Source organism: Oncorhynchus kisutch, linkage group LG13 (assembly GCF_002021735.2).
Source record: "Oncorhynchus kisutch isolate 150728-3 linkage group LG13, Okis_V2, whole genome shotgun sequence".
NCBI lineage: Eukaryota > Metazoa > Chordata > Actinopteri > Salmoniformes > Salmonidae > Oncorhynchus > Oncorhynchus kisutch.
Genome location: NC_034186.2, coordinates 43,964,512 through 43,984,569, shown reverse-complemented (window position 1 = coordinate 43,984,569; position 20,058 = coordinate 43,964,512). Strand labels below are relative to the sequence as shown.

Genomic DNA, 20,058 nt, shown 5'->3' with positions numbered 1-20,058 from the left:
ACCACCCATCAACCTGAAGGACACGTACTTTCATGTGGCACTATATTTCCATCACAGAAAGTTCTTGAGGTTCTGATTCAAGGCTGCAGCCTATGGTTTCTGGTCCTCACTTTCAGGCTCCTCACTTTCAGGCTTTCCGTCTCGCCACGCAAGTTGTGGAGGCGGGTTTGCAGTTTCTGGGGCTCAGGATATTGGACTACCTGGACAATTGGCTGGTGGAAGCAGAGTCGATGGAGATGGTTTCCCATGTTCAGTCTGTCTGGTACAAGCATTATGTATGTACATTGAGTGGACCAGGAGTGACCAACTTCTTGTCTGTTTTGCTAATCTGGCTCTGGCATATGACAGCAAAAGTCAGGAATTATCAAACCTCACTCCCCGGCACACCATAATTTTCTGTAAACAAATCTGTGTACCCAGATGCAATTCAATGCATAGTAAATTTACTGTTGAAGAAAAAGCCTATTTAAAATTTGCGATGTGGTATAGGCAACATACAGTGCCTTGCGAAAGTATTCGGCCCCCTTGAACTTTGCGACCTTTTGCCACATTTCAGGCTTCAAACAAAGATATAAAACTGTATTTTTTTGTGAAGAATCAACAAGTGGGACACAATCATGAAGTGGAACGACATTTATTGGATATTTCAAACTTTTTTAACAAATCAAAAACTGAAAAATTGGGCGTGCAAAATTATTCAGCCCCCTTAAGTTAATACTTTGTAGCGCCACCTTTTGCTGCGATTACAGCTGTAAGTCGCTTGGGGTATGTCTCTATCAGTTTTGCACATCGAGAGACTGAAATGTTTTCCCATTCCTCCTTGCAAAACAGCTCGAGCTCAGTGAGGTTGGATGGAGAGCATTTGTGAACAGCAGTTTTCAGTTCTTTCCACAGATTCTCGATTGGATTCAGGTCTGGACTTTGACTTGGCCATTCTAACACCTGGATATGTTTATTTTTAAACCATTCCATTGTAGATTTTGCTTTATGTTTTGGATCATTGTCTTGTTGGAAGACAAATCTCCGTCCCAGTCTCAGGTCTTTTGCAGACTCCATCCGGTTTTCTTCCAGAATGGTCCTGTATTTGGCTCCATCCATCTTCCCATCAATTTTAACCATCTTCCCTGTCACTGCTGAAGAAAAACAGGCCCAAACCATGATGCTGCCACCACCATGTTTGACAGTGGGGATGGTGTGTTCAGGGTGATGGGCTGTGTTGCTTTTACGCCAAACATAACGTTTTGCATTGTTGCCAAAAAGTTAAATTTTGGTTTCATCTGACCAGAGCACCTTCTTCCACATGTTTGGTGTGTCTCCCAGGTGGCTTGTGGCAAACTTTAAACGACACTTTTTATGGATATCTTTAAGAAATGGCTTTCTTCTTGCCACTCTTCCATAAAGGCCAGATTTGTGCAATATACGACTGATTGTTGTCCTATGGACAGAGTCTCCCACCTCAGCTGTAGATCTCTGCAGTTCATCCAGAGTGATCATGGGCCTCTTGGCTACATCTCTGATCAGTATTCTCCTTGTATGAGCTAAAAGTTTAGAGGGACGGCCAGGTCTTGGCAGATTTGCAATATTATCGCTTGCACAGTGCTCCTTGGGATGTTTAAAGCTTTGTATCCAAATCCGGCTTTAAACTTCTTCACAACAGTATCTCGGACCTGCCTGGTGTGTTCCTTGTTCTTCATGATGCTCTCTGCGCTTTTAACGGACCTCTGAGACTATCACAGTGCAGGTGCATTTATATGATAGTCTCTTCCGGCGCCGACAGAGATGGCCGCCTCGCTTCGCGTTCCTAGGAAACTATGCAGTTATTTGTTTTTTTACGTGTTATTTCTTACATTAGTACCCCAGGTCATCTTAGGTTTCATTACATACAGTCGAGAAGAACTACTGAATATAAGATCAGCGTCAACTCACCATCAGTACGACCAAGAATATGTTTTTCGCGACGCGGATCCTGTGTTCTGCCTTACAAACAGGACAACGGAGTGGATTCCATGCAGCGACCCAAAAAAACGACTCCGAAAAAGAGGGAAACGAGGCGGTCTTCTGGTCAGACTCCGGAGACGGGCACACCGTGCACCACTCCCTAGCATTCTTCTTGCCAATGTCCAGTCTCTTGACAACAAGGTTGATGAAATCCGAGCAAGGGTAGCATTCCAGAGGGACATCAGAGACTGCAACGTTCTTTGCTTCACGGAAACATGGCTCACTGGAGAGACGCTATCCGAGGCGGTGCAGCCAACGGGTTTCTCCACGCATCGCGCCGACAGAAACAAACATCTTTCTGGTAAGAAGAGGGGCGGGGGCGTATGCCTTATGGCTAACGTGACATGGTGTGATGAAAGAAACATACAGGAACTCAAATCCTTCTGTTCACCTGATTTAGAATTCCTCACAATCAAATGTAGACCGCATTATCTACCAAGAGAATTCTCTTTGATTATAATCACAGCCTTATATATCCCCCCACAAGCAGACACATCGATGGCTCTGAACGAACTTTATTTAACTCTCTGCAAACTGGAAACGATTTATCCGGAGGCTGCATTCATTGTAGCTGGGGATTTTAACAAGGCTAATCTGAAAACAAGACTCCCTAAATTTTATCAGCATATCGATTGCGCAACCAGGGGTGGAAAGACCTTGGTTCATTGTTACTCTAACTTCCGCGACGCATATAAGGCCCTGCCCCGCCCCCCTTTCGGAAAAGCTGACCACGACTCCATTTTGTTGATCCCTGCCTACAGACAGAAACTAAAACAAGAGGCTCCCACGCTGAGGTCTGTCCAACGCTGGTCCGACCAAGCTGACTCCACACTCCAAGACTGCTTCCATCACGTGGACTGGGACATGTTTCGTATTGCGTCAGATAACAATATTGACGAATACGCTGATTCGGTGTGCGAGTTCATTAGAACGTGCGTTGAAGATGTCGTTCCCATAGCAACGATTAAAACATTCCCTAACCAGAAACCGTGGATTGATGGCAGCATTCGTGTGGAACTGAAAGCGCGAACCACTGCTTTTAATCTGGTAACATGACCGAATACAAACAGTGCAGCTATTCCCTCCGCAAGGCTATCAAACAAGCTAAGCGTCAGTACAGAGACAAAGTAGAATCTCAATTCAACGGCTCAGACACAAGAGGCATGTGGCAGGGTCTACAGTCAATCACGGACAACAGGAAGAAATCCAGCCCAGTCACGGACCAGGATGTCTTGCTCCCAGGCAGACTAAATAACTTTTTTGCCCGCTTTGAGGACAATACAGTGCCACTGACACGGCCTGCAACGAAAACATGCGGTCTCTCCTTCACTGCAGCCGAGGTGAGTAAGACGTGTTAACCCTCGCAAGGCTGCAGGCCCAGACGGCATCCCCAGCCGCGCCCTCAGAGCATTCGCAGACCAGCTGGCCGGTGTGTTTACGGACATATTCAATCAATCCCTATACCAGTCTGCTGTTCCCACATGCTTCAAGAGGGCCACCATTGTTCCTGTTCCCAAGAAAGCTAAGGTAACTGAGCTAAACGACTACCGCCCCGTAGCACTCACATCCGTCATCATGAAGTGCTTTGAGAGACTAGTCAAGGACCATATCACCTCCACCCTACCTGACACCCTAGACCCACTCCAATTTGCTTACCGCCCAAATAGGTCCACAGACGATGCAATCTCAACCACACTGCACACTGCCCTAACCCATCTGGACAAGAGGGATACCTATGTGAGAATGCTGTTCATCGACTACAGCTCGGCATTCAACACCATAGTACCCTCCAAGCTCGTCATCAAGCTCGAGACCCTGGGTCTCGACCCCGCCCTGTGCAACTGGGTACTGGACTTCCTGACGGGTCGCCCCAGGTGGTGAGGGTAGGCAACAACATCTCCTCCCCGCTGATCCTCAACACTGGGGCCCCACAAGGGTGCGTTCTGAGCCCTCTCCTGTACTCCCTGTTCACCCACGACTGCGTGGCCACGCACGCCTCCAACTCAATCATCAAGTTTGTGGACGACACAACAGTGGTAGGCTTGATTACCAACAACGACGAGACGGCCTACAGGGAGGAGGTGAGGGCGCTCGGAGTGTGGTGTCAGGAAAATAACCTCACACTCAACGTCAACAAAACTAAGGAGATGATTGTGGACTTCAGGAAACAGCAGAGGGAACACCCCCCTATCCACATCGATGGAACAGTAGTGGAGAGGGTATCAAGTTTTAAGTTCCTCGGCATACACATTACAGACAAACTGAATTGGTCCACTCACACAGACAGCATCGTGAAGAAGGCGCAGCAGCGCCTCTTCAACCTCAGGAGGCTGAAGAAATTCGGCTTGTCACCAAAAGCACTCACAAACTTCTACAGATGCACAATCGAGAGCATCCTGGCGGGCTGTATCACCGCCTGGTACGGCAACTGCTCCGCCCTCAACCGTAAGGCTCTCCAGAGGGTAGTGAGGTCTGCACAACGCATCACCGGGGGCAAACTACCTGCCCTCCAGGACACCTACACCACCCGATGTTACAGGAAGGCCATAAAGATCATCAAGGACATCAACCACCCGAGCCACTGCCTGTTCACCCCGCTATCATCCGGAAGGCGAGGTCAGTACAGGTGCATCAAAGCTGGGACCGAGAGACTGAAAAACAGCTTCTATCTCAAGGCCATCAGACTGTTAAACAGCCACCACTAACATTGAGTGGCTGCTGCCAACACACTGACAATGACACTGACTCAACTCCAGCCACTTTAATAATGGGAATTGATGGGAAATGATGTAAATATATCACTAGCCACTTTAAACAATGCTACCTTATATAATGTTACTTACCCTACATTATTCATCTCATATGCATACGTATATACTGTACTCTATATCATCGACTGCATCCTTATGGGTACATCCTTATGTACCCCTATCACTAGCCACTTTAACTATGCCACTTTGTTTACATACTCATCTCATATGTATATACTGTACTCGATATCATCTACTGTATCTTGCCTATGCTGCTCTGTACCATCACTCATTCATATATCCTTATGTACATATTCTTTATCCCCTTACACTGTGTATAAGACAGCAGATTTGGAATTGTTAGTTAGATTACTTGTTGGTTATTACTGCATTGTCGGAACTAGAAGCACAAGCATTTCGCTACACTCGCATTAACATCTGCTAACCATGTGTATGTGACAAATAAAATTTGATTTGATTTGATTACACACAGGTGGATTGTATTTATCATCATTAGTCATTTAGGTCAACATTGGATCATTCAGAGATCCTCACTGAACTTCTGGAGAGAGTTTGCTGCACTGAAAGTAAAGGGGCTGAATAATTTTGCACGCCCAATTTTTCAGTTTTTAATTTGTTAAAAAAGTTTGAAATATCCAATAAATGTCGTTCCACTTCATGATTGTGTCCCACTTGTTGTTGATTCTTCACAAAAAAATACAGTTTTATATCTTTATGTTTGAAGCCTGAAATGTGGCAAAAGGTCACAAAGTTCAAGGGGGCCGAATACTTTCGCAAGGCACTGTACGCAGCTAGCTAGCTAACCAACTAGTTATCAAAGACACTCACTCGGTAACTTACCATACTTTTCTGACCAACTAGACATTACTTTAGCCACCATCGGCCGACTCCTTCTTGCCTACTCCCGTCTATAGGTCTTCTCGGTTCCAAACTATATGGCTGTAGTAGGGTACTTCATTGTCAAAAGAAACCCACTCACACACTACCACCTTGTGCAGCCAGTGGCTCAGCATTCCAAATGTATTCACCTGAATCTACGTCAAGCCTGGACAATGTTATATTTCATATTTATATGGTGCGCATGCAGCCCAGAAGTATATAAATCGATTATATCACCAATTTACTGTCAGATTGAAGAACAAAAAAGTGACATAACAGATTCATACATATACAGTGCCTTGCAAAAGTATTTATCCCTCTAGGTGTTTTTCCCATTTTGTTGCATTACAACCTGTAATTGACATTTTTTTTGGGGGGGGGGGGGATTTCATGTAATGGACATATACAAAATAGTCCAAATTGGTCTGCAACACCACTAAGCAAGGGGCACCACCAAGCAAGCGGCACCATGAAGACCAATTAGCTCTCCAAACAGGTCAGGGACAAAGTTGTGGAGAAGTACGGATCAGGGTTGGGTTATAAAAAAATATCATCCCACGGAGCACCATTAAATCCACTATTAAAAAATGGAAAGAATATGGCACTACAATAAACCTGCCAAGAAAGGGCCGCCCACCAAAACTCACGGACCAGGCAAGGAGGGCATTAATCAGAGAGGCAACAAAGATATCAAAGATAACCCCAAAGGAGCTGCAAAGATCCACAGCGGAGATTGGAGTATCTGTCCATAGGACCACTTTAAGCCGTACACTCCACAGTTTAAAGACAAAAATAAGCAAACACGTTTGGTGTTTGCCAAAAGGCATATGGGAGACTCCCCAAACATGTGGAAGAAGGTACTCTGGTCAGATGAGACTAAAATTGAGCTTTTTGGCCATCAAGGAAAACGCTATGTCTGGCGCAAACCCAACACCGCTCATCACGCCGAGAACACTATCACCACAGTGAAGCATGGTGGTGGCAGCATCATGCTGTGGAGATGTTTTTCCATCGGCAGGGACTGGGAAACTGGTCAGAATTGAAGGAATGATGGCTGGCGCTAAATACAGGAATATTCTTGAGGGAAACCTGTTTCAGTCTTCCAGAGATTTTAGACTGAGACGGAGGTTCACCTTCCAGCAGGACAATGGCCCTAAGAATACTGCTAAAGCAACACTCAAGTATTTTAAGGGGAAACATTTAAATGTCTTGGAATGGCTTAGTCAAAGCCCAGACCTCAATCCAATTGTGAATCTGTGGTATGACTTAAAGATAGCTGTACACCAGTGGAACCCATCCAACTTGATGGAGCTGGAGCAGTTTTTTCTTGAAGAATGGGCAAATATCCCAGATGTGCCAAGCTTATTGAGACATACCCCAAGAACTTGCAGCTGTAATTTCTGCAAACGGTGGCTCTACAAAGTATTGACCTAGGGGGTGAATAGTTATGCACACTCAAGTTTTTATTTTTTAAACTTATTTCTTGTTTGTTTCACAAGAAAAACAATTTTGCATCTTCAAAGTGGTAGTAGGCATGTTGTGTAAATCAAATGTTACAAACCCTCAAAAATGTCAATTTTAAGTCCAGGTTGTAAGGCAACAAAATATGAAAAATGCCAAGGGGGGTGAATACTTTGCAAGCCACTGTACGCACTACTCATTATTGTTTGGGTGTGTTTAAGGTGAAACATGGCCTTCAAGAGTCTTTTGATGCACCCGTGCATGAATCTAAGTAACATAATAAAACACATTCCTATCAAAATCCGTTAGTTTAAGCTAGAGATATCAGGTTTTTGCATGGCCTTTTTTTCCTGAGCCTGTGTGATGTAGGATGTGAAATCTGAAACCACTTGAAGCTGGGATGTCCCTCCAAACATTTCATTTGCTCTTCCGACTCTCCATCAATTCCTGTCTGAACCCTACATCACAGCCACTGACGAAGCACATGCCTGCAATCGTTACATCGTAGCACAATACATCAAATAATTGTTTTTATATTTTCATATTTTTTAGCATATTTGTACTGTGTAATAGAGCTTATGTCCTCAAAAGTGACTACACCTCAGCAATATATAACTATTTTGACCAGAAAGGTGATTTTGAACATTTATTTGAGTATTCAACATTGCGCTAAATTATTTTGGGGGGGGATTACGCAGATTACATTCTATGAAGGTATCTTTACTTTTACTAAAGTATGAAAATTGGGTACTTTTCCCACCACATGACATATAAAATACATACAATGGGCTTCAGCCCCGGTAAGCCTCTGCATTGCCCCGGTAAGCCCCTGCATTACTCCGGACCTGCTTTAGAGAATGCTAATGCTCAGTTAGACACATCTCAGCAACATAAAAGCTGTTAGTATTTCAACCCCACAAAATATGCATCAAAGCCGAACTGAAATCTTATCAGAATGTTGGGTCGTTTTCACAGAAAAATACTTCACAAATGTTTGGGGGGAGAGATCTTCCCGGTCCCTAAATGTCTTTGCGCCATGAAAGAAGCAGAGATGACAGAGAAAACTTTACCAATGTCAACTAGATTAAAGCATCAATTTATGGCATTCTGGTGAGCAAGGGTTAATTTAGTCTTCTAGGACAACATATGACAGAAGTGAAGCTGCAATGTTTCTAATTATAGAAAAGTTGACTAACAAATAGCCTACCAAAATGTCTGAATTTATAAGCAGAAACATATCTAAATCCCACAAAATATATCCTGCACCCCCTGTCAAAAAATATTTTATTAGCCTGCATGGTCAATCCATACAGCATTTAATGTGTTGCGGCCTCTGCAGAAGGAAGAACATTCATACTTCTTGCGCTTCTCTGAACAGAGCAGAACTGTTGTGAAGGAAGAAGTCAAGTAAGTAGGTTTCAGGAGCTCCTGCCCCCAACTACCGTCAACCAATCATGTCAATGCGGAGCTACACAGGGCCCTCCGCATTGTTACAAAATGTGGGTGGTTTAAGGCGATGAGGTACAGAGCTCGATATGGCCTGTCACAAGTCTCCGGAGGCTTCGAAAGTGAGTTACACCTTCCATACTGAGCCTCCGGACCACATTGCCATATCAAGCATAAATTGCCTCAGATATGAATTTTATCACATATCGTCAGACGGTCGTGGATTGCTTATTAGCAATTCTGGGCAGAACAAACAGCTGACCCGCTCACCACTAGTAGGCGCCCAATCCACCAGGGGTCTGGTGGCATCTTGGGCAGAGATATTTGTGGCGAGTTGGGCATCACCACACATTTTTATGAGGTTTTATCGCTTGGATGTCACTAACCCCAGTGTAGCCTGCTGCCCACAGTGTGTTTATGGCTGGGGCAGCAGATTAAACAATACTGCAGGTTTTCCTGTCCATTTGCAACTCTGGGTGGTCTGCCATGGGCCATTTTGGTTGGTGTCTGCTGGGGTCGTCTTGCGGCGTGATTTCATGTACCCATTGCGGTGTTGTACAGAGCTGAAAGGGAACGAAGTTATGACAAACGACTATTCCCTGCAGGACCGAAACAAGGTACAACACCTGTTCGGCCTGTTCGGCCAGTTCTAGTCTCGGTGAAGAGGTACTGAATTGAAGGAATTAATCCGTATCTCAGGTTAATCACCTGTGTAAAACAGGGCTTCCGGTGAGGCACAGTGTTCATTGGCTTTGTCAGGCGTGATTAGTTTGTTCTTCAAAATAGGGCGATATTTAAAATAAATACAATATAGAATGACACAGCTGTAAAACATTATCCTAAATATAAACCATACATTTAGTGAATACCATTCGTGTTTAATATGATGGTTTCAGTATGAAATATCCTCTTTAATATTATTTAAACAATATGGACAATATGGACCCAGAAATAAAAAAGACATACTATATATGAATACATTTTTTAAGTTATTCAAGTATAAGTTACCAACAAGTTACTATAGATTGCCATCGATTTTTTTGTTAATTACCAAAATGACTGCAGATTCCGGTAACTTTGCAACCCTAGTCATAACTGTACGATACAAAACACCAGTCTCTCTTTTACCTTCATTTATTGAAAGAGACTCCCTTTAATTTGGTACGAGGCAGAGAGAGAGAGAGAGCCAGAGCGAGAGAGACAGCAAATCACAATCTATGGATTTGTCCTTTCAGAGTGCCCACATGTTTGATTAGATTAGACTGGGAAAAAATGTCTGGAGGGAAAGGAGGGAGGAGAGGAGGAGAGATGAGAGGAGGAGAGATGAGAGGAAGGAGAGAATATGAGGGAGGAAAGCGTGCTAGACATTCTCTCAACGGGATCGTCTGAAACCAACATAGGTGTAGCGGGGAGAAATGGAGTGCCATTGTCCCTCATTAGTGACAGGGGTCCTAGGCTTCACCCCTATGGTAAAATGGACAGAATACAGCACAGAGCTGCAGAACGGCAAACTATAGGTTTTCTTAGTCTGAGAAGAAGTGTTGGTTACCTCTTTATAAGGATCTGATCACATCTCTACTTCTGTTAGTTCAAGTTATATTGAGAAATCTTTCATTTGACTAATATACAGTTGAAGTCGGAAGTTTACATACACTTAGGTTGGAGTCATTAAAACTCGTTGTTCAACCACTCCACAAATTTCTTGTTAACAAACTATAGTTTTGGCAAGTCAGTTAGGACATCTACTTTCTGCATGACACAAGTCATTTTTCCAACAATTGTTTACAGACAGATTAATTCACTGTATCACAATTCCAGTGGGTCAGAAGTTTACATACACCAAATCAAATCAAATGTATTTGTCACATACACATGGTTAGCAGATGTTAATGCGAGTGTAGCGAAATGCTTGTGCTTCTAGTTCCGACAATGCAGTAATAACCAACAAGTAATCTAACTAACAATTCCAAAACTACTGTCTTATACACAGTGTAAAGGGATAAAGAATATGTACATAAAGATATATGAATGAGTGATGGTACAGAACGGCATAGGCAAGATGCAGTATATGGTATCGAGTACAGTATATACATATGAGATGAGTAATGTAGAGTATGTAAACAAAAGTGGCATAGTTTAAAGTGGCTAGTGATATATTTTACATCAATTAGTTGACTGTGCCTTTAAACAGCTTGGAAAATTCCAGAAAATCATGTCATGGCTTTAGAAGCTTCTGATAGGCTAATTGACCAAATTTGAGTCAATTGGAGGTGTACTTGTGGATGTATTTCAAGGTCTATCTTCAAACTCAGTGCCTCTGCTTAACATCATGGGAAAATCAAAAGAAATCAGCCAAGACCTCAGAAAAACAATTGTAGACCTCCACAAGTCTGGTTCATCCTTGGGAGCAATTTCCAAACGCAAGGAGGTACCACGTTCACCTGTACAAACAATAGTGTGCAAGTATAAACACCATGGGACCACGCAGCCGTCATACCGCTCAGGAAGGAGACACGTTCTGTCTCCTAGCAGCCCTCCTAGAGATGAACATACTTTGGTGCAAAAAGTGCAAATCAATCGCAGAACAACAGCAAAGGACCTTGTGACAATGCTGAAGTAAACAGGTACAAAAGTATCTATATCCACAGTAAAATGAGTCCTATATCGACATAACCTGAAAGGCCGCTCAGCAAGGAAGAAACCACTGCTCCAAAACCAACATAAAAAAGCCAGACTGCGGCTCACAACTGCACATGGTGACAAAGATCGTACTTTTTGGAGAAATGTCCTCTGGTCTGATGAAATAAAAATAGAACTGTTTTGCCATAATGACCATCGTTCTGTTTGGAGGAAAAAGGGGGAGGCTTGCAAGCCGAAGAACACCATCCCTACCGTGAAGCACGGGGGTGGCAGCATCATGTTGTGGTGGATTGCAGCAGGAGGGACTGGCACTCTTCACAAAATAGATGGCATCATGAGGATGGAAATTATGTGGATATATTGAAGCAACATCTCAAGACATCAGTCAGGAAGTTAAAGCTTGGTCGCAAATGGGTCTTCCAAATGGACAATGACCCCAAGCATACTTCCAAAATGGCCTAAGGACAACAAAGTCAATATTCAAGTCAGTATTGGAGGGGTCATCACAAAGCCCTGACCTCAATCCTATAGAAAATATGTGGGCAGAACTGAAAAAGTGTGTGCGAGCAAGGAGGCCTACAAACCTGACTCAGTTACACCAGTTCTGTCAGGAGGAATGGGCCAAAATTCACCCAACTTATTGTGGGAAGCTTAAACTTCTGACCCACTGGGAATGTGATGAAATAAAAGCTGAAATAAATCATTCTCTCTCCTATTATTCTGACATTTCACATTCTTAAAATAAAGTGGTGATCCTACCTGATTTAAGACAGGGATTTTTTTACTATGATTAAATGTCAGGAATTGTGAAAAACTGAGTTTAAATGTATTTGGCTAAACTTCCGACTTCAACTGTAATTTCTGTGGGTGGACCATGGAAAATCATGTGGAATCTGGAACTGTTCCAGCCATTCTTCATCCCAATCAATCAATGAATTAATCAACAAATCAATCACCTGGTACACCAGGTTACAACCTTTGACCTCCACCTACCTGAAGAGCAGCAGAATCACCACGGCGATGGACAGGAAGAACAGGGAGGTGCCGTAGCCAATGGAGTAGATCAGCTTCACCGTGGCAAAGTATGACTCCTGCATGGTTTTCACATACAGAGAAGTAGACATCACAGTTTCAGAGTAGCAGTGCTGATCTAGGATCAGGTCTGACCGTGTGCCCTATCCATATAAATGTTATTCATTATGAACTAAAAGGCCAAACTGATCCTATACCAGCATTACAACTTTGACTGTAAAATATGGGCCCAGTTTCCTGCAAAAGTTGGCATTTATAAAAAACTTAACTTGTCCTTACCTCCACGCAAACTGTAGAGCTTGTGTACGTACATTTTCTTGTGGTCTAGGTATTATATGGCAAGCAGACAAGTAAACATTTTGTGCAAATGGGGGATATGATGACAGGCTTATCGAGAAAGAAAGATAAAAAATAAAAAAAATTATGCAGGTGTTTACCGTTAGTAAGAAATGCAAAAATGCATTTTATTTTGGGAATTAAAAGAATTAGACTTGGAAATCTATTTCCTTTTTCTTTTGTTTTCATAACCACTGCAGAATACTTTTCTCACCTTTTCTGGCTGTGATGGGTTCATATTCCCGAAGTACCCATATAACAAATTACCATGCGCATCTCTCATTTAATTGTCCATAACAATTGTCCGTAGTTTTTTCTTTCAGAAACTGTCACAGTCCTTTGCCAAATACAGTATAAGTTGTTGCACGAGATTAAAACATTCTGCCAACATCTCCAAAACCATTTGATCAAATGTGCCATTTCTCTTTCGTTTAAATATTACTATGGCCTAAATCCAATAGTTTCAAATTATACCGCAAATAAAGGGAGTTATTGACACCATAAAAGGTGAATGGAGGAAGGGTTATAATGCTTGTTCAAACACGCACAGTATTAGGATGGATCTTACTGGTAACAGGCATGCAAATGTGATGCACCATGTTTAAAAATCTCGATATTTTGAGACGTTCGTATCCTCTTCAGAAATTGTGCACTCAGATATGTAGTGTGACATGAACAAAACATTTGTAAATGAGGCCTCAGGACTTGTATTCATGGAGCCTCTCATAGTATGAGTGCTTATCTAGGATCAATTCTGCCTTTTAGATCATAATGAACATGATTGTATGGACAGGCGGACTTGATTCTAGATCAGTAGTCCTTCTCTGAGACATGTAAACCCTGCTAACTGTCTCTTAATCATATCATTATTCATGACTCATACAAGTGATCCGTCATAACATACTCCGCTCATGTCTACCGAACCAAAACTAGGCTATTCATGTTTGCCAATCACATCGTGTCTTCATGGAACATGGTTGAGCTTTCAACCGTGGTACTGATCATGTGAAGATACAAAAATCCAAGCCAAATCCTCTAATGTGGTTTACAGGAATGATCCACTAGACAAACAAAATAAAACTAAATATCCATCCTCACTCTTTAAAAAAGGATAGAAATGTATTAAGCTATAAAATTCTACACAATTGAGTGACATTTAGATATGGATAGACTCTCCAAATCGTTATTGTTCCAAATAACTATATCCTTCCAAAATTGAAATGACATGGTCATTATATTCCGTTGAAATCAAATTCCAATAAATATATACAAACGAGAGACAATTACATATGAATAGACTCTCCAAATCGTTATTAGTCGGTCGCTGAAATGACACGGGTATATTTCACTTAAATTGACTACTCAAATCAGTAGTGGGTAAGCTAATATCTCAATTTAACAATGGATACTCAACCATCCGCCAACAACCCCTTCATTCGTTTTTATGTGTGCCATAATTGCACTTGATTCCAACATAGATTTACAGTACAGGTGAATGTAAGTCTGCCCTTCAACAGACTTCCCAACAGCAGGAAGCAATTTCATAAGGTAAAATTTAGCATTTTTCAATTCAACTGTCTGCAACAGATGATTGCTGATTGCTTTTCTGGTGTCCAAACTTTCAATCCTGTCCACTAAATATCATTTATGAAACACTCAAATGTCTATCCATTTCCTCCAAGGACCAAATGAAGCCAGGACTAAGGTTGCAAAGGGAGTGTATATTACTGGAAACTTTTTATGTTTACCAGTAAACTACCAGAATTTTGTTAACTTTCAAGGATTTTATGTAATCTATCACAAGATATCTAGTAGCCCTGTTGGGTGCTTCAGATTATCACCGCTGTGGTGTCATTATCTCTGGCCCTCTGTCTGTCCATAATCACATGTCAAATATAAAACATAAATAATTATCCTACATATAAACCATCAACTTAGTGAATACCATTGGTGTTTTAGTAGAGTTTCAGTATGAAATATCCTTTCTATTTTTATTTACACACTTTTACTTATTTTACTATGTCAATATGTATTTGTTGTGACTGTTTTGGCATCATGAGTTGCAGAGGTTAAAATAAACCATTGTTGATTCAATGCTTTTTTTTCATTAATTAGGCTATTTTCTCTTAAACCATATGGTCTATCTACAAAAACATGAATTCTATATATGAATACATATTTTTAAGTTATTCAAGTATAAATTACCAAAGTTACAATAGACTGCTATAGATTTTCTGTTCATTGCCTAAATTACTGAAGATTCCAGTAACTTTGCTAAATTACCGGTAGCTTTGCAACCCAGGTCAGGGCTCATTACCCTCAGTAAACAGTAGGAATCAAGCTAGGGAGATTGTAGTCCATGACTATGGGTAAAATGTTCCTGCATGCTCCTATTAAAGATTTCAGATCAAGATACATTTGGCACTGTTCCAAACCAAATACTGTCAAAACACATTGATACAGCTTCAGTTCAGTCGATTGCATTGACAGACCACAGCTGTAAAGCTATTGTTAGTAAAAAACAGTACACTGCAGATGCTCATGATGACCCCCTGACCTTATCACATGACCCTTCTCTCTCTCTCACCTCTGGAATGTGAATGTTGTCATCCACACTACAGGCTATGTGGTACGGGGGGAAGGGTTGAGACCATCCGTTGCTAGTGCAGTTTCGGCTGACTAACCCTGCTGAGGTAGAGGTCAAAGGTTAGGAGTCACCGGTGATGAGAAACAGAAGCACTATGAGGGGCTGGACTACGGGCTGTCAGTCACTGCGACTGACAGGGATTGGAAGTTAGTGGGAAACGGACAGAGAGAGAATTACTGTAAAAGAGTAAAGCATAACATAGTACCTGTATGTCATTGTATATTATATGTATACTTTATACAGTACATCATGTTATCTCCACCCACACACACGTTCCCCCCTGCCCTTTACTGTGACAAATGTCAACTGCACCTGTGTTATTCCCAAAAAGAGAGAAGACAGCAGGGCAGGCCATGTGGAATGTCTCCCCAACCGCAGCATATGGCCAACACACCACAGAGTCCCAGAACGCTAGACAACCTTCAGGAGAGAGAGTGAGAATAAGAGAGGGAGAGAGACAGAGCCAGAGAGGGAAGGATAGAGCGCGAAAGAGACACAGATGAGAGAGACAGAGATAAAGGTGATGTATGGTCTACTCAGTTACCTGTACATTTCTGTAAGAAAAGGTACAGTATATTACCATGAATTCCAAAGCAACTTTGGTTTAGCAGTATATTACTGTAAATGTACAGTGATCAGTGGTGGCTGCTGAGTGGAGGAATGGCATCAACACACATGGAAACCATGTGTTCAATGTATTTGATACAATTCCACTTATTCCGCTCCAGCCATTCTCACGAGCCCATCCTCCCCAATTAAGGTGCCCCCAACATCTTCCGACAGAGACGTAATGTAAAACCAAAGTTTCTGAATTTACTGTATCATACTGTATCTTTGTACTGGCTGCCAGTAAGTTACCGTAAAAACAACAGGATTTTTTTCTGTGTACTTAATCGAAACCTAACCACAATACCAAGAATTGAATCTTGCTATAAATTACATACATACAGTTGAAGAAGTCGGAAGTTTACATACACCTTAGCCAAATACATTTAAACTCAGTTTTTCACAATTCCTAACATTTAATTCTAGTAAAAAAAATCCCTGTTTTAGGTCAGTTAGGATCACCACTTTATTTTAAGAATGTGAAATGTCAGAATAATAGTACAGAGAATGATTTATTTCAGCTTTTATTTCTTTATCACATTCCCAGTGGGTCAGAAGTTTATATACACTTGATTAGTATTTGGTAGCATTGCCTTTAAATTGTTTAACTTGGGTCAAACATTTCGGCTAGCCTTTCACAAGCTTCCCACAATAAGTCGGGTGAATTTTGGCCCATTCCTCCTAACAGCGCTGGTGTAACTGAGTCAGGTTTGTAGGCCTCCTTGCTCAGACACGCTTTTTCAGTTCATCCCAACAAATGTTCTATAGGTTTGAGGTCAGGGCTTTGTGATGGCCACTCCAATACCTTGACTTTGTTGTCCTTAAGCCATTTTGCCACAACTTTGGAAGTATCCTTTGGGTCATTGTCCATTTGGAAGACCCATTTGCGACCAAGCTTTAACTTACATTTGCACCTGACTGATGTCTTGAGATGTGGCTTCAATATATCCACATAATTTTCTGGCCTCAAGATACCATCTATTTTGTGAAGTGCACCAGTCCCTCCTGCAGCAAAGCACCCCCACAACATGATGCTGCCACCCCTGTGCTTCACTGTTGGGATGGTGTTCTTCGACTTGCAAGTCTACCCCTTTTCCTCCAAACATAACGATGGTCATTATGGCCAAACAGTTCTATTTTATTTCTTCAGACCAGAGGACATTTCTCCATGTGCAGTTGCAAACCGTAGTCAGGCTTTTTTATGGTGGTTTTGGAGCAGTGACTTCTTCCTTGCTGAGCGGCCTTTCAAGTTATGTCGATATTAGGACTCGTTTTACTGTGGATATAGATACTTTTGTATACGTTTCCTCCAGCATCTTCACAAGGTCCTTTGCTGTTGTTCTGGGATTGATTTGCACTTCTTGTACCAAAGTACGTTCATCTCTAGGAGACAGAACACATCTCCTTCCTGAGCTGTATGACGGCTGCGTGGTCCCATGATGTTTGTACAGGTGAACGTGTTACCTTCAGGCATTTGGAAATTGCTCCCAAGGATGAACCAGACTTGTGGAGGTCTACAATTGTTTTTCTGAGGTCTTGGCTGATTTCTTTTAGTTTTCCCATGATGTCAAGCAAAGAGGCACTGAGTTTGAAGGTAGGCCTTGAAATACATCCACAGGTCCAATTGACTCAAATTATGTCAATAGTCTATCAGAAGCTTCTAAAGCCATGACATCATTTTCTGGAGTTTTCCAAGCTGTTTAAAGGCACAGTCAGTGTATATAGTGTATATAAACTTCTGACCCACTGGAATTGTGATATAGTGAATTATAAGTGAAATAATCTGTCTGTAAACAATTGTTGGAAAAATGACTTGTGTCATGCACAAAGTAGATGTCCTAACCGACTTGCCAAAACTATAGTTTGTTTGAAGAAATGCATGGAATGGTAGAAAAACGAGTTTTAATGACTCCAACCTGAGTGTATGTAAACTTCCGACTACAACTGTATCTTATGTCCTCTCTTTTGATAAATCATAATGCATGTATTACTTTTCCACTACGATAGTTTTCCCCTCTGAATCTGTCCTTTCCGCAAATGATTCTCTGCAAACCATTTATTCAATAGCGGAATCTCACGTTTAGATGTGAACATATATCATATTATGACAATCTATACTCGAGATCTAATCTATGAGCCGTAAACTGGAGTGAGAAAGCGTAATGGGTGATTCTAGGAGGATAATGTCACGGATACCTAGCATACTGTGGTTCTGCAATGCATCGAGGTTGAAAAGTACTGTACTGTTTTCAACTGTACTGTGGTTCTGCTCTGCAATGTATCGAAGACAACGCCGCTCCTCCCTCTCCAGCTGAAAGATGTACTCGCAGTCTGGGTGCAGACTCGACAGAACCTGGCGAGAAAGGGGGCGGGGGGGGGGGGTCAGAGACAAGCAGACAAACAGAGAGCAAGAGAGAAAGTGAAAGAGAGAGAGGGGGGGGGGACTACTATTGGAACAAAAATGTAAACCATGGAGAAAAAAATGAATAATTCTCACCATAAGTGTATGGAAGAACACTCAAGTCTCCCTCCAGCAACCCACCTACCCAGGCTAGGCCTGATTGGCTAAATGGGTGTTACGTGACTATAGTCAGGCGAGAGTTCCATCAGGCCCCCTAGCAACATGCCTAGCAACAGAGGTATGAACTGCCCTCTACTGAAAGACAAGAGTCAGGATCTGGGGGATGGTAATCTACTTGATGCAACCTGGGGTCACAAAGTTTCTGTCTCCAAGACAGGCTGAGGGAGTAGGGTTTTCTACAGCCGCCCCAACATATAAATAGTACATTTGTAACTCTGTAAAACCAGCTTACCTGTCTTGTTGTCTAGCAAAGGAATTTGTGGAAGGTACAGTACTACGCAGCGCACAGACCACCACGCGCAATCAACTTAGTCGAGATATGTTGAGTTTCCTTGTAGGCCTATTTGCCAGCGAAAATGTATAAATACCGTATACAGGGGTATTTCGGAGAAGCAACAGGGTGGTTTTTCAATGCCATCATTTCTTTGAGGTTTTTCAATACATTTGAATATTTGCAGCTACTTTTTAAGAGGTTAATACCTGCAGTCAACCTGTGCAATACATTAGGAAAAAAAGTGGACTGCGTTATTCAATTCATATGTCACATTATTTTACATTGTGAAACTTACCGTAGTTCCCCAGAACAGTTGAGCCTGTCACGTTTGTTTGTAAATAGCACAACGGGAGAAAGCAGGAGCTAGCGAGTCCATAACGTTCAATATCTATCAGTGAGTCTCTGTTGTGCAGCTGCACATGAGGTGATGAAGATACACTTGTATGCAATTCACTACTAAATGTTTACCCTCAGATATCTTATAATGGCTTTCTGCCAGAAGTCAAAGAGCTCTGGATTTAACTGTCTTTGCAATGAGTTATTTTCGTTTTTTGCTCGTCAGCATTTAGCTAACAGCGTCCATGTGATTTCGCTATTAGTTTGTGCTAATTCATTTAGCATTCTGGTAATAAGGGGCCCAATGGGCTTTCTTGCATTTTTAGCGCCCTCTTGTGTGCAATGCCGGTAATATTGTAAATCCCGGGATACCACCCAAGCGTACTGTATAGCCTAATCCCTGTTTCTGTTTGAGTCTTTTGTTAAATGTGAAACAATAAAAATAAAATTGTTATTGTAACATGCTTCATAAACAACAGGGGTAGACTAGCAGATTACAATAAAAAAAGAATAACACGAGGACTAAATAAATACACAATGAGCAATGATACAGTAGCGTGGCTATATACGAGCCGATGCGCAGAGGTACGATAGACAGGATAGATAATAGACACTAGCAGCAGCGTATGTAATGTATGGAAGTGTGTGTGTGGCAAATGTGTGCCTGTCTATACGTGTTGTGTGAGTGACTGTGTGTGTATGATTTGGAGTGTAAGTATGTGTGGGTAGAGTCCCGTGTGTGTGCATCCCGTTTCCTGTAGTCCACGATCAGCTCATTTGTCTTGCCAACATTGAGGGAGAGGTTGTTGTCCCGGCACCACACTGCCAGGTGTCTGACCTCCTTCCTATAGCATGTCTCGTCATCATTGGTGATCAGGTCTACTACCACTGTCGTGTCACCAGCAAACTTGATGATGGTGTTGGAGGTGTGCACGGCCACGCATCCGTGGGTGAACAGGGAGTACAGGGGGGGAATAGGCACGCACCCTTGAGAGGCCTCCGTGTTGAGGGTCAGCATGGCAGATGTGTTTGGACTACCCTCACCAACTGG

General features: G+C 42.2%; 1 protein-coding gene across 1 annotated transcript in view; it reads right to left on the bottom strand.

Annotated features, from left to right (window-relative positions):
* Positions 1-20,058, bottom strand: part of ghrhrl (growth hormone releasing hormone receptor, like) — a 54,088-nt gene that overhangs the window by 18,580 nt on the left and 15,450 nt on the right. The window contains exons 2-5 of the mRNA XM_031786339.1: positions 18,013-18,169; positions 15,523-15,630; positions 15,151-15,248; positions 12,189-12,286 (exon numbers count right to left, since the gene is read on the bottom strand). Coding sequence (XP_031642199.1) covers positions 12,189-12,286; positions 15,151-15,248; positions 15,523-15,630; positions 18,013-18,169 — 461 coding nt within the window. The remainder of the gene's footprint in view (positions 1-12,188; positions 12,287-15,150; positions 15,249-15,522; positions 15,631-18,012; positions 18,170-20,058) is intronic.